At 33.5% G+C, this 14,863-nt stretch overlaps 1 protein-coding gene across 1 annotated transcript in view; it reads right to left on the minus strand.

Annotated features, from left to right (window-relative positions):
• The window catches only part of CFAP47 (cilia and flagella associated protein 47), an 859,036-nt gene that overhangs the window by 549,491 nt on the left and 294,682 nt on the right, over positions 1-14,863 (minus strand). Inside the window, exon 36 of the mRNA XM_044669214.1 lies at positions 8,213-8,310. Within this exon, the coding sequence (XP_044525149.1) occupies positions 8,213-8,310 (98 nt within the window). The remainder of the gene's footprint in view (positions 1-8,212; positions 8,311-14,863) is intronic.

Consider the following 14,863-nt stretch of genomic DNA (forward strand, 5'->3'; position numbering starts at 1 on the left):
TGAGTCAGCATACTAGTATTCCATTATGTTTATATGCCACAACTTGTCCATCCATTCCTCAATTTATAATCACCTCCTCAGATATATATTCTTCACCACTTAAAAAAAACTACAGATATTTTTGTACATCATTAGAGTTTATTTTGCTTGGGACTATTTCTTCCTTTCACTTACCTTCCTTGGGCATAAGGATTGTGACATAATTTTCCCTAAACTTCCTTTCCCTTACCTCCCTCTTAGTGTTTTCCTCTTTCCCTCTCTTTTTATAATATCATCAAAATATCCCAAATCCTGTCCAGTTGAATTCCATCTATAAACTCAGATGATGACAAGAGTTCAGAAGAAATATAAGCACTTTATCCTCATTTAGTCCTTTATAGCTATTTATGTTTATTTTTTTTAAGTTTCTCTTCACTCCTGTATTCCAAAAGTTCTCTGAAGTTCTGGTCTTTTTATTAGGAATGCTTGGAATTTTTCTATTTCTTTAAAGGTCCATTTTTTCCCCTGTAGAATTATGTTCAGTTTTGATAGGGAAGTTATTTTTGGTTATAAGCTCCTATCATTTACCTTCTGGAATATGATATTCCAAATTCTCTGTTGATATCTCATCCTGATTTTGGTTTCTCAGTACATGATTTATTTCTATCTACTCATTTTTTTTCTTTGATCTGAAAGCTCTGGATTATATCTATGATATGCTTGGAATTTTCCATCTGGGGACTTCTTTTAAGAGGAAACCAGCAAATGTATTCTATTTCCATTTGCACTCTGGTTTTAAAAAATATTGGCATCTTTTTTTATGATGTATGAAATATTATGTCTAGATTCTATCTATGGTCATGATGTCTAAATTCTTAAGTGTATGCTTTTTTCTCCATCTGTTTTCCAGGTCAGTTGATTTTGCTACAAAATATTTTGCATCTTTTATTTTTTCAACCTTTTTTACTTTGTTTTAATAATTATTATTGCCTTTTGGAGTATTTGCCTTCTATGTAATCCATTTGAATGGTCAGGGAGTTTTTTGCTTAGAAAAGTTTTTTATACCACTTTTGCCCAGCCCTTAATATTATTTCCAGTTCATTCTTCCTACCTCATTTCTTTTCCAATTTTTCCTCAAGAAATTATTAAATTTATTAATTTATTTTAATTTATTATTTATATTATTTATATTAATAATTTATATTATTTATATTAATTTATTCCAATTATTAAAAATAAAAACATTACTAACCCCTTTTTAACTTTTGCTTCATCTCTTCCAGGAATTTTAGTTGAGTTTGTTCTCAAGCTTTTTTCTTTTCTGAGGCATTGCTATATTTTTGAGTCATTCTTTTCTTGTGTCTTGAATATCCCTGCCACCATAATAACTCACTATGATAGGTTTTTTTTTTAAATTTACCTATTCTTCCAGCCAACTTCTTCACTTTGGCCTCAATGATATAACTCACATGACTTTTTTCTGGATTTCCCAATCAGGATTGAATTTTGGTGCATTTTCAAGATCTGTTTAAAAGTTTAATCAATGTATTGTTTCCTAACATGCTGTCATCCTGATTCCTATCTAATTTATTACTTTTTGTGATTTCTATTTTCACACAGAATCCGAAGTCATCTAATCAAATCAGTACCTAAAGATCCTTATCTTTCTAACAACAAACCCAAAAAGGAGTCATCTGTAGATTTTTCTTGAAGGCCTCCAATGAAGAAGCATCTTACTATCTTTCAAAGTGGTTGATTACAATTTTCAGACCCTTATGTCATCTCTCCTCTAGTCTAAATATATTGAGCACTTTCAACTGCCACATGGCAGTTGACCTCCTCTGTCAGTTACAGAATGGCAGAATTTGAGAGTTGGAAGAGATTTCAGCCATCATATAATCCAACTCATACATAATATATACACATTACAAGAGAAAACTGAGAAGTGGATGTTCAACCTCTGACTGAAGACCTCCAAGAAATGAGAACCCACTAATTCTCAAGGAAGCTCATTCCACTTCCAGATAGGTCTGTTTCCTTGTTTTTCTTTTTTTCTGACATCATATCTAAAAGTGATCTCTTTTAAATTTCTACCCATTATTATTGTTTTTTTCCCCTCTTTGGACAAAGAGAAAAGATGTAATCCCTCCTCTACATGATAGCCCTTAAAATACTTCAAAAAACTATCATGTCTCCTTTGAGTCCTTTCTTCTTCAGACTAAACAATTCTAGTTCCTTTATCTGCTGCTCAGATTACATAGATTAAAAGCTCTTTGCCATCCTCTTTGTCCTCTTTTGAACAGTCACAAACATATTAATGTCTTTTTATATAATTCTTACTTTCTGTCTTAGAATCAATACTAAATATCAATTCAAAGGCAGAAAAAATGGTATGAGCCAGGATTATAGTTAGAAAGTGTCTGAGGCCCAATTTGAACCCAGGTCTTCTCAACTCTCTGTCCACTGAGTCACCTAGTTGCCTCTAATAATGCCTTTCTTAAAACATGGTGCACACAAATGAATACAATATTCCAGATGAGAATTATGATTCTGCAATTCATCTGAGGGAAAAATTTTTGAATCACTGTTTCTAGCTTGAATACTAATAGGTTTCTTTAATCTCTCTGCATATAATCTAAAAGTACCTTAGTGTTTGTGATCACCAAGCCATACTATTAATTTATATTAAATTTGCAATCTAATAAAACTCTCATCTTTTTCACATGAAATACTACATTTTCATGTCTCTCCTATCCTGTACTTCTAAGGCTGTTTTATCCTTATTCAGTTTCATTTAAGTAAATTTAGCTAAATATTCTAACTTGTCAGATCTTTTTGGATTCCAACTGGCAGCCAACATGTCAGCTATCACTGTCAGTTTTGTTCAGGCGGCACATTGGATAATCATGCTATCTATGACTTATTCAAGTCATTGAAAAACATAATAATAGCATGGGCCCATGCAGAGGTCCTTGGAACATTCCATGGAAAATTTGAGATGGCATTGACAAGCTAATGACTACTCTTTAGGTCCAGTCATTCACTAACTTCAGATAAGCTGAACTATACTATCACTGAATTAACATTTCTATCTTATTCACAATAGAAGCTCAAGAGAATTATTAACTGTATTATTAAATCCTAAGGGAAATATTTCTATAGTATTTCTCAGATATACTAATCTAACTATATTTTATATTAAATTCTACAATTTAACCAGGAACTGAAGATAGTTCATTGGCCTAAAGTTCAGAAACTTTGTTATTTTCTCTTTTTTCAAAAAAAAGTATAATATTTGACTTTATCCAATCATGTGGTACTTCTCTCATTCTCCATGATCTTTCAAGAGATCAGCAATCACTACTGGCAGTTATTACAATACATAAGAATATAATTCAAAGATGCCTGGTAACTTTAACTCACTAACGGCTCTAATAATCTTATTTATCTTGGTTTTTCACTCCTTACTAGCTATATTTGTTTTGACCTTTCTATTCCAAAGGCAGTTCTGGCTTAGTGGGTAATAGAGCTGGTTCTGGAGTCAAGAAGACTTGAGACCAAATCCAGTCTCTCATACTTTCTAGCTATGTTATCCTGAGCAAGTCATTTAACTCCTGGATCCCTAGATGATAGCTAAGTGGCTCAGCGGATGAACTTCTAAGCCTGGAGTCAGGAAGTCCGGATTTCAAATCTAGTCTTAGATACTTCCAAGCCCTGTAACCCTAGGCAAGGCACTTAGTCTCTGATTGCCTGTCAAAAAGTTCTTCTGGATCCATTGGCAAACCACTCCAATATCCTTTTAAGAAAACTCAATGGGGTCACAAAAAGTCAAACACAATTGAACAATAACAACATATTCTATTGCAAAGAGGATCCTCCTCTGCAGGAAACAAAAGTAAAATAATTAAGCATTTATATCTGCTCTTTTTCCTCTGTTATCTTCACCTCATTTACATAGAATTGTAGTTCTTTCCTTTTGTGATAATCCATTGTTTTTCTCACTAACTTCACCTTATTCTGAGCTGTATCACACAATTCTGACTGAACATTATACATTTTATTATATTTTATACATTTTCTTCCTATTAACTGACCTCATTTCCATCATTTTATATTTTTGTTTTGTTTTTTTTTTTTAATCTGAAGTTGGTGGGTGAGTTCTCAATGTATCAGCATTAGCCTCTTTTGACAATTTCCCCTTTCTGCCTATTAGAATGGATACTCTTTGTATTTTTAGAATTTTACTCTTCAGAGCTCAGAAGGCCAGCCCATGAAATCCTACCTATCTTTTGCCATAACGCTTTAAAATATTCTCTTATAAAATCTAAGGTACATATCTGATCCTTCTTGACTAGCATAACTTCCTCTATCACAACTTTCCTAAAAGAATTTTGATTTCTTTTACATGATGCTCATCATCTCTACTCCAACAACTAGATCCTCCCTGTTAATGATGAACAAATCCATAATGGGTGGTTGGTTCTACTACTCACAAAGGATGAACTTATCAGTTATCATTAAGAAATTCAAAAAAGCCTCTACATTGGGTTTGTTTTCTTAAAAAAATTCCATCTGATGTACTGATCATTAAAATACTCCATCACTAATATAGGTTTGTTTGTCGTAGTTGTTGTTTTTTGTTCTACACCTGTTATCTGTTTCCCAAGTACCTCATATATTCCCTCTTCAATTCCAGATTTGTAATATATTCTGACAGCATTATCACTTTGGTTTGTGCCAACATTGATTTTCATCCAAATTCTTTGTAGTACCATGATACTTCCTTATTATTTCTATAATTCCCCCCCCTTTACCTATCCAATTCCTTTTGCATATTGTATACTATTCCAAAGTTATATCCAGAGTCAGTCACTAGATTTATTCCACTAACACGCAGTGATAATTATGAGGCCATATACTTCTCTCTGTTTTAAAATTTCTAATTCAGTTTTTTAGCATTCATATATCGTACCTATATTTTTTGGAGGAGGACTCGCCTGTACTTTTTGTCAGAGATAGTGCTCATTTGTCTATTGCAGAAATGCAGACTGCGTACTCTTCCAGTTACTGCAAAATCATCCCTTTGTTAAAATACTTCAGGAATTATGATTCTCAATCATCTTCACTGGATAACTGCTATGGCTAACTTATCACTTAATAAGTTTATTCAATGTTACTTTAAAGTTTATTTATGCACCTTGACAAGTCATTGCTTAACATCTGGTTTTAGTTTCTACATAAGCCCCTAGCTTCTTTGTGCTCCAACATGAGGAGAAATGTTTGTGCATAGTCCATGAATGTTGGAAAAAATATGAATGATGGAACATCTTTTCTCATTTGCCAAAGATCTATTAAATTTAACTTTTTAAGACATTGTTTAGTCCTGCATCTCCTTTATCTAAGTGGGTTATTACATTTTGATATATAGATAATGGATTGTTAAAATTATCAATAAAAATTATCAATAAAAATTAAAAAGAAATTGTTATTTCTCCTGGCAAAATATATTTTCTTTTATACATTTTATTGAATGTATAAATGTACATATTTAAAATTAATATTCTGTAATTCTTGTAAAGCTTTTTAGTAAATCATTTCCTATATTATCTCACTGAAGACTCTATATGTTGAATTCACCATTGAATTCAATTTTATTCACTATCTCTACTGAAAATCTGGATTTTCATAATTTTGAATTATTAAATGATGAATTATAGATTTTTCACTTTTAATTTATTTCCAAAATATGAATGATAATATGTATACTACTTATGACTTAGTGAAGCAAATAATTAATGGAAATAGATCATATTACAATCTAGAAATTAGGAAGGAATTCAATGTAAAAGAAGTCATCAAAGAAACATGAAAAACACAAACACACAAAGATTTGCTGGAAATGTGTCTAGTAAAAGACATAACTTGCATGTTCCTTTCTTATCTTAGCAATGTTGAGGTAAAAAAAAGACCATTAGCATACAGTGTGATCTCCTCATAAAGAATGTATGGAGGCTTACAGACAGGAGCCTTTAAAGATGGGCAGATATGAATATGTTGCCCTGTGTAGTGTTCAAAAGAATACTCATACCAATAAGTTAATGAATCCTTTTGAATTACTTCACAATGTGCCCAAAAGGAAAGTGCTTCATAAAATGTAATTGAATGAAAGCAATCTTTTTTTTTTTAATGTATGCTTTAAAGAAACTGATAAACTGGTAATCTAACAAAGAAGATGGGAGAGAATGGTATTTTAGTGTGCATAAAAGAGTTGACATTGGCAAGAAGGCAAACTCTTCATTGAACGCATTAATGAAAAAGGAGATAAAGATGTCTCAGTGCCAACTGCAGACCCTCCCTGAAACTCCTCTTTTGCTCTCATGAAATAGTCCCATGGCCCAGAAGTTGATGACTTGCACCTGTCATAAAGTGTCTATGCTGTATGTTTGGAATTGGGGAGTTGCTATTTAAAAGTATGTTACAAATTTCCTATGGACACATGGGGACTTTGAGACTACATTTCCCATGATTCCAATGGGTTTCTAGTTTGGGGCGTGGGGACGTCCAGCGTCCCCACATATGGGGCAGTTTAAATTTGGAGGAGGGCCTAGAGAAGCTCTCTTGGGTTTCCTGGTTAGCTGGCTGGCTTACGAAAGAAAGAGGATGGGCTCTGGAGGTAAATTTAAAAAGATAGTCAAGCGTGGTCATATATTTTTCACCAACGTGGCATTGCCTATTAAAATATTAATTTCTCTTATACTATCAGTCTTTATCATTTTTAATCGTAAGAATGCCAGGGCAGACAGGCAGATGCTCTATTATTTAATAATCTTAATGTATTACTTTGGGGCAAAGGACAGTAAGTGTCCATATATAGAAGCAGGACTTCATTCTTGATCACTCTGATTCCAAGGGAGATTCTATCAACTATGTGATGCTATCATATTAGCAATGCATCTAATAATATTAAATTTTGTGTTCTTTCTTCTTAGGATCCTGTGATTTTTTTCAATTTCTATCTCAATACCTGGATTATTTTTAAACATTTATCTTCTGTCTTAGAATCAATACTATGTATTGGTTCCAAGGCAAAAGAGCAGTAAAGGCTAGGCAATGAGAAGGTTAAGTACCTTGCCCAGGGTCACTCCCTAGGAAGTGTCTGAGGTCATACTTGGAACTAGGAACTCCCATTGCTAAACCTGGCTCTCAATCCACTGAGCTATCCAACTGCCCCCTCACCTGAATGTTTTCAACAAATTTCTATTGGGTTTATTTGATTATTTCTTAAACAACAGTATTCATATTCTTTATTTTTTTTCTAAATTTTCTGAGATATCACTTATTCTCAGATTACAACGTCAAGATTAATTATCTAGGCCTATCACCAGAATCTGTATGTTTTCCAGGAATCTGGATGATTCAGTGCATTTTCAGCATAGTTGCTCATTGTTTGACAGTCTGTAGCAGGCCTGATACTTATTGGTTCTATGAATTTTTAAGACTTTTATTGTATTTTTTCAATATTAATTATTTTAATTATTTCATTTTATTTGTATTATCTTTTAAATCTTATTTTACTTCCATATGTAATTTTTTAAACTTTTTTCAAGCTTTTATTTGTTTTTTCTAATTTCAAATTCTTGCCTAATTTCTTAGTTAAAAATAGCTGATGTACATTGAATCAGCATTTCTTTCCTCTTTTTTCTTTTGATTCTTTTCCATCTCTGTTTTTTCTGGTATTCGAGATGATTCAATTGTTCTCTAGTGTATATGTTTCTTTTTTTGCTTAATTACATTGGCATTTTGCTTTTTACTCATTCTTCATGTGAGTTAGTTTTAGCTTTTTGTTGTGCTTTTATTTCTTTAATATTCTGTGGTATTTCTACTAGCTTTTCAAATTATTTTCATAATGAATGTAGCTGCTTTTGTTTCTCTCATAATATCTTGGATCAATCTGTCCATCGGTTTTGAAAAAATACAATGAAAACCACATCAATTCATTCCAGAGTTAGTTATTATGATTTATTATCTGTGAAACACTATACTCAGTAGTGTGGGAGAAAAAATAAATAATGATCCATGTTTTCAAAAAGTATAAAAATATAGTAGGAGACTAAATCTTGGTAAATCAAATTATATTTGTTACTAACCTGATTGTTAAGAAATATCTCCTCAAATCAAAACCAAAGGTTATTGAAACATATCATTGTTTAAAAATAACATTTACAAGTCTTACCAAAAATGGACAGTAAGCCGCCAACTGTGTTGCTAAAACTAGGCCATCCAAAAGATCCTTATCAAAATTTACTATCCATTTCTCAGGGGGAAGAAGACCTAGTTGAAAGAAGGGAGAAAACTAGAGTTATCTTGCTTTATTGAAAAGAGAAATTTAATGTATAACATGAGAGAGATAAATTCTTGAAGTTATAATACTTTAGAAATTAAATTTGGGCTCTATACAATATTTGCAGGTACATTATTTATTGCCTTTAATTTGCATTGTACGGCCTTCTATTTCTTTGTATTTCAAAAGCATAGAAAAAGTTCCTCCTATGAACTTTCCAAAGTCTTTTTGCAGCATGCAATTGTGCATTGAGTTCAGTATTATTAATTTTACGTAGATGCCTTACTTCCCTCTATTATAATAAAAGATCCTTAGTAGCAATAAGTATGACTTATTTTATCTCTTACTTTCTTCAGCATTTGTGCTCAATAAACTACTCTGCTTAGGGACCCAATCTTAGAGAATAACTTATTTTTCCTTGGCAAAGATTTTGTTCTTGTTAAACAAAAGCTTTCTTATCTTCTAAATACAGTTAGTGGGTTTTTTCCTCACTATCTTCTTCAATTGAACTGAATAGATTTTTATCACTTTCTAGGCATTTTCCATGGCAATTTTTAAAATATGTGAAATAATTATCCATTATAAATATATAAAAACTACTTATGCACTCAGTGGTATATAAAACACAACAAAATAGCTAGAACCAGATCAAGTATCTCCCCCTGAAGATATGTAAATATCTAGCTAGAACTACACAGAGGGCAGCTAGGTATCACAGTGTGTGATAGAGATCTAGGCCTGAAGTCAGGAAGACTCATCTTCAAGAGTTCAAATCTGGGGCCAAAATCCAGATGAAAGAAGGGACTCCACAGTAGGGCACAGCATCAAAGGTATGTGGGATTTGGGTATTTTCATGCTACAAAGTAGTGAAAAAGTTCCCGCCAAAATGCGAGCTGATCAACCCTCCCCCATCTCACCTACCATGCCAGAGCCAGAGCCAGCACTCTGGAATTACAGCAAGTATACAGCAATATCTAGGGTCTTGGCAGCTGACTAAGAGCACCAGGGGCCTATCCCTGAACGCAGCTGGACCTGAGACCCCAGGAGGCTGAAGAGCTCAGACCTTGGGCACAGAGATAGAGCAGAGAGTGGCAACAGACAGAAGCAGTGAGGAGACTACTTGAAAAGCAGCCTCAGGCAAAAACTGCTCCTTAACTCCATACACAGAGAGCTTGCCCTCCTCCCTCAGACTTTAGGCTGAGAAGGAAAATCAGCATAGTGCTGGCAAGTAATACCCAGGAAATACCACCAGAAAGAACAAGAAAAAGGCACTAACCCTAGATAATTTTTATGGAGAAAAAAGATCCAAAACAAAGGGGGGGGGAACAGAAAAGGAGGACAAACAAATAAACATCCAAACTTTTCCCCCCAAAATGGAAGTTGGTCACAAGCTCTTGAAGAGTTCAGATCTGAGATCATGAGAAAGGTGGAAGAGATTTAGCAAGAAAAGTGGGAAATAGTTCAAAAAGAAAATAACAGTTTAAAACAGTGATGTGCTACTATCTTTAAAGGCCCTTACCACTCTCTGCCTTGGAGCCAATACATAGTATTGATTCTAAAACAGAAGGTAAGGGTTTAAAAAAAATCTCTTTGGAATACAGACCTATTAGTGGTATTACTGGATCAAAGGGCATACACCATTTTATAGTCCTTTGAATGCCCTTCTTTCTAAACAGTTAAGGGATTAAATATAGGATTATCCTATAGACCAGGGGTCGGCAACGTACGGCTCTCCAGCCATATCTGGCTCTTTTGAGGGCCAGATATGGCTCTTTCTGCAGGAGCCATAAAGTCAGTTTTTTTCAGGCGCTGTTACAGGAGCCGCACTGTGAGCACTCACTGTACAGCTCTCACGAAATTACATTTTAAAAAATGTGGCATTTATGGCTCTCACGGCCAAAAAGGTTGCCAACCCCTGCTTTAGACCATAGTTCCCTTGATTAAATTTATTACAAACTCTCTTGTCATTTGCTTGCTAGTTTCCACAGGCCCCTTGTCTACATGGTGCAGGGTGACAGTTAGGCCTAACTGTCACTTCTGTCACCAGACATTTTCCCTAACAGTTAAACCCAGTTTTCCTAACTTGTTAAGTCCCCATCTTTTGTCATTCCTGTCTCCTACACACCTTTCTGAACCCACATATAATATTTAAGTTATCTCTCCTGGTTTTCCCCATAAGAACATTCATTCCTAAAGTAAAATTAATATGAAAAGAAATAAAAGTATTCACTCAAAATATAAAAACAGACTATTAGAGTCAAGGAATGAAATTACTTTAATCAGGAAAAGCTTTCTAGAAGAGGTAAATGTTGACTGAAGTTTTGAATGAAAGACCAAAAAGGAAGGGTAAAGTTATAGAAGTAACATATGCTAAGATAGCAAAGGGGTTGGGGGTGGTAAGAGAAAATTATGGAAAAGTAAGATTCTTTAGAATCTAAGACAATATGAACCAGACAACTTAGTTATAACCAAAATCCTAGCTGCCACACATTTCAACCTATTATAGCACCAAATACAATATTATAAGTTTTTTTCTGTGGACTTTTAAGAATTTAAAAGCTTTCATGAGTGGTAAAGATAATAGAATTTGATTCACTATAGCTAGTACATTACAATAGTAATTGTGTTTATCTTGAATAGGATGTTGAATTATGATATACCTTATTAAAAATAAAAACATTTTGAAATATGCTGAAAATAAAATGGTTAAGTTATGAATCCTTAGAAAATGAAGATTTTCTTTGAAAATGCTTAGAGAATGAATTATATAATTTTCCAGTGCAGTAGCAAACAAAATTAAGTTTTATAACAAATTATGTTTGTGGATGATAACAAAGACAATGATAAGAAAAATGAGAAAGGGCTCTACTCTATAGAAATTTTCTGGTTTTCCCCTACTATATCATAAATTTTACTGCAAGTAATTCTGAGTGTGAAAGGAATTATAAGCCATTCTTCCAATTTCAGATCTTATATATATATACATATGTATATATACACACACATATATAGCTTTTTCTTAAGTTTACCAAGATCATCCTCATGCTCAAACCCAAAGGGTTTGAGACTTACAATATGTGTCTTTTATAAAATCTACTAGATACAACCATTTTGATGTGGGTGCTTTATTAATAATTCTCCAAGTGATGAAAAATCTATTACTTTATATTTATTCCTTAAATTATATTTTTTTGTGTACCTTCAAACTCTAGAGAAAATTTCAAAGCAATATTTCAAAGCTTGTTCTTTTGTATAAGCCCCAGACTCATACCTACAACACACTATTGGATGTCTCTACCTGACTATCCCAGGAACACCAAATTCAACATGTCCAAAACCCATCTGATTGTTTTTTCCCCTTATTCCTCCTTCTCTTTCTAACTTCAGTAATTCCACTACCCTTCACTCTCATATTCATATAAATTAGTGAATGTCCCCTTCTCTTCTATATTTCTAATGGCAAAATTATAAAAACCATGCCTGACCATTGGAATGGATGCTTTTGTTTTGCTTTTCAAGATTATTGGCTTGTTTTTTTTTTTGCTAGTGACTTACCCTGCACCATTCAAATCATCCTATTTAGCCACTTATTCAACTTATTTCCTTGTTTCTAGATGAGCCTTGAGGCTAGATTTGAACACAGGAAGCTGAGTCTTCCTGACTTCAGGCCCACCACTCTATCCACTATCCACCTAGCTGCACCTTCATTTTCATCACCACTAAACAAATACTATATATAATTTATATATTACCCAACCCTCCCCTATGGCACTGCCCCTTCAATAAAATCCAGACTTCTTAACCTTCCATTCAAGGCCTTCCACAATCTGGTACCACTTATTTTATAAGCCTTATATCACTTTTCCACTATGATCTTTGTTGTAGATAAACTATGCTACTTGCACATTCCCAGCACTTTCTTTCTTCTATGTCTCTACTCATGCTTATACATGGAATGCCCTCTTTGCTTGCTAAAATTCATCAAACGAAACTTTCACAGCTCAAGTCAAATGGGACATTCCCTATGGACATTTTTCTCCTTCTATAAATCTTACCATGTTGTTTTTACTTCTCTTAACACTTTGATCATTTACTACAACAAAATAAAATCGTATATCTATATAAAGAGAATATGATGTGAAAATAGTACTTCTGCCTGCAAGTAGGCAAATGTTATGATGTTACAGGAACTTTGCACTCAGAGACCAGTATAATTGGTGGGTAGTAAGTGAGGATATTAGAGATAGTCAGGTGGCTCAATGGATAAAGTATCACATTTGAAGTCAGGAAAACCTGACTTTGAATTCATCCTCAAATACTAACTGTGTGAACTTGGACAAGTCCTGTTTCCCTCAGTTTCCTCATCTGGAAAATGAGCTGGAGAAGGAAATGACAAACCACTCCAGTATCCTTGACACAAAAACTCCCAACAGGATCAGGAAGAATCAGACACAACTGAAACAACTGAAAACAACAAAAACAAGGTAAAGATGACTACTGAAATTCTAAATAAATGTTGCATCAATTCTACTTTATGTACTTGGGTCACAAGTATTCAATGCAGAATTCCAAATATACCTTGGAAGTTAAAATAAACATAACCTAGGCTATAAGTTGTCTTCAGTTAGATATGTTAGATTATACCATTATCAACGCCCTCCCAGAAAAAAAAAGATAAAAGGTATTTGGATTGGACCAGTGATCTTGAACCCAGAACCCTGGAAGATTTTGGCTATTGAGGAGAGGAGATGGGAGAAAGGGTAGGAAGATGGAGAGAGGGACTTTTGTTTCTTTTCTTTGTAAGGATGTATAAGAACACAACTCAGTCTCTAGGAAAACAAAGATTTAGATAATAGTAAGTAATACAAATGAATTATAAAAACTTAAATATGTAATTTGTGTTTAGGACCATTGGCTAGAGTTTCCAAATGTTCCTACTACACCAAATTATATATAGTGTCTAAGTAACTTCAAAGGCTCTATGTGAAGAGATTCCAATATCCAGGAATATATAATTAATCATAACAAAAAGGGGATTCTTTCCAGTTGAACTAGGCTAAAAAACCAAGTCCTGCATAAAGAGAAAGTCTTATAAATAGTACCATTGTTTTCATTGAGAAATTAGCTATATGGAAGAACAGTCAGCAGCTATCAGGTTAAACATAGACAAAATAGGCACCTTTATCCTCCTTTGAAAAAATATAGGAAAAACTAGAAGCCCATTGTTCACTAGTTTTAAGCACAGTAATTTACAACAGAAAATAGAATTGTTCATTGCTATTTCCATTCATTTGTAACATGGCATTTAGAAGGTCTCTGAAATTTGCAGCTCTATGCTTAAAAGAACCATCTTCCCAGCCCAAGAGAGACTATGGAGAGAGAGCTTGGGTCTAGACAGGAAAAATACATCATTATTCGAATCCACATGGGGGGAGGAAAAATAGCTACAGGAGAAACTTTATCAATGAATAGAAGATGCTATATTAAGGGACTGACCATAAGGATAAGCAATTGCTTCTTTTTTGATCCAATTATGGAACAACCTGTTTTTTGGTGGGAAGGAGGTGGGGAGACAAAAAACACACTGACCAATTCTGCCTATCTAAAGTTGTTTCAAAGACCTGGTGAATTTCTTCACTCTTCATTTTTCTTTCTTTATTACTGTCTTACAGATCAGTATTATTCAATTTTTTTCATTTTGATTATTTGCTACTTATAAATGACTTTAACATGTTTTCTGTTCCTTTGGATAAAGATAATTATAATTGCCTTCTGAGTGAATGTTTTTGTCATAAAAAGTATGAAAATGGAGGGAAAATAAAAGCCAATTTACCTAGACTTAATTTAACTGTCTGAGAAATCTCACTTTTTGCCTAACTGGAGAAATCTCCTAAAGGCTGAGCTTATAATAAATTTAAAAATATAGCCAAAGCATTTTTAAATCAATAATAAACTTTAAATGACAGAATTTAAAAGTGGGTCTGTGGTTTTCCTTGTCATCCCTAGTCCCACCGAAGCCAAGCCCCAGGGGTGGAGATAGAATTGGTTTGGGGGTAATTCAGCTCCTCTCTTCCTAAAAGGGACAAGGAAGGAAAAAGGAAGATGTATCAGCTAACTTTGTCCTCCACAGTACCACCTGCTGGTTACAAATAGCTTCTCTTTCTTACATATAAATTTGTAAATGAGAACGCATAAATTTCTGTTTCTTCCAAGGAAGTTTGTGAGTATAATATAGCCTCAAGAACTCTGGTCAAATCCAATTGGATTTCAGTCATGAGAATTTTGTGTTTTATAGTAGATGTAGCTATGGAGATATGGCTTGGAAGTTGGTGTATTTTTAAAATTTCAAATATTACTTTTGCTTCATTTTTTTCATATTTCATTGTCATGTTCATCAGTGGATTCTTATTGCTAGGATTAAAATAGAAGTGGTTATCAGTAATATAAAGAATTGTGATAGAGAGATCAGAAATGTGAAATAGGTTTTATGAAGGAATTAAATGATTTTCTAAAAGCTGGTTTAAGTATGACAATGAAATGAAA

The sequence above is a fragment of the Gracilinanus agilis genome, chromosome 3 (genome assembly GCF_016433145.1).
Source record: "Gracilinanus agilis isolate LMUSP501 chromosome 3, AgileGrace, whole genome shotgun sequence".
NCBI lineage: Eukaryota > Metazoa > Chordata > Mammalia > Didelphimorphia > Didelphidae > Gracilinanus > Gracilinanus agilis.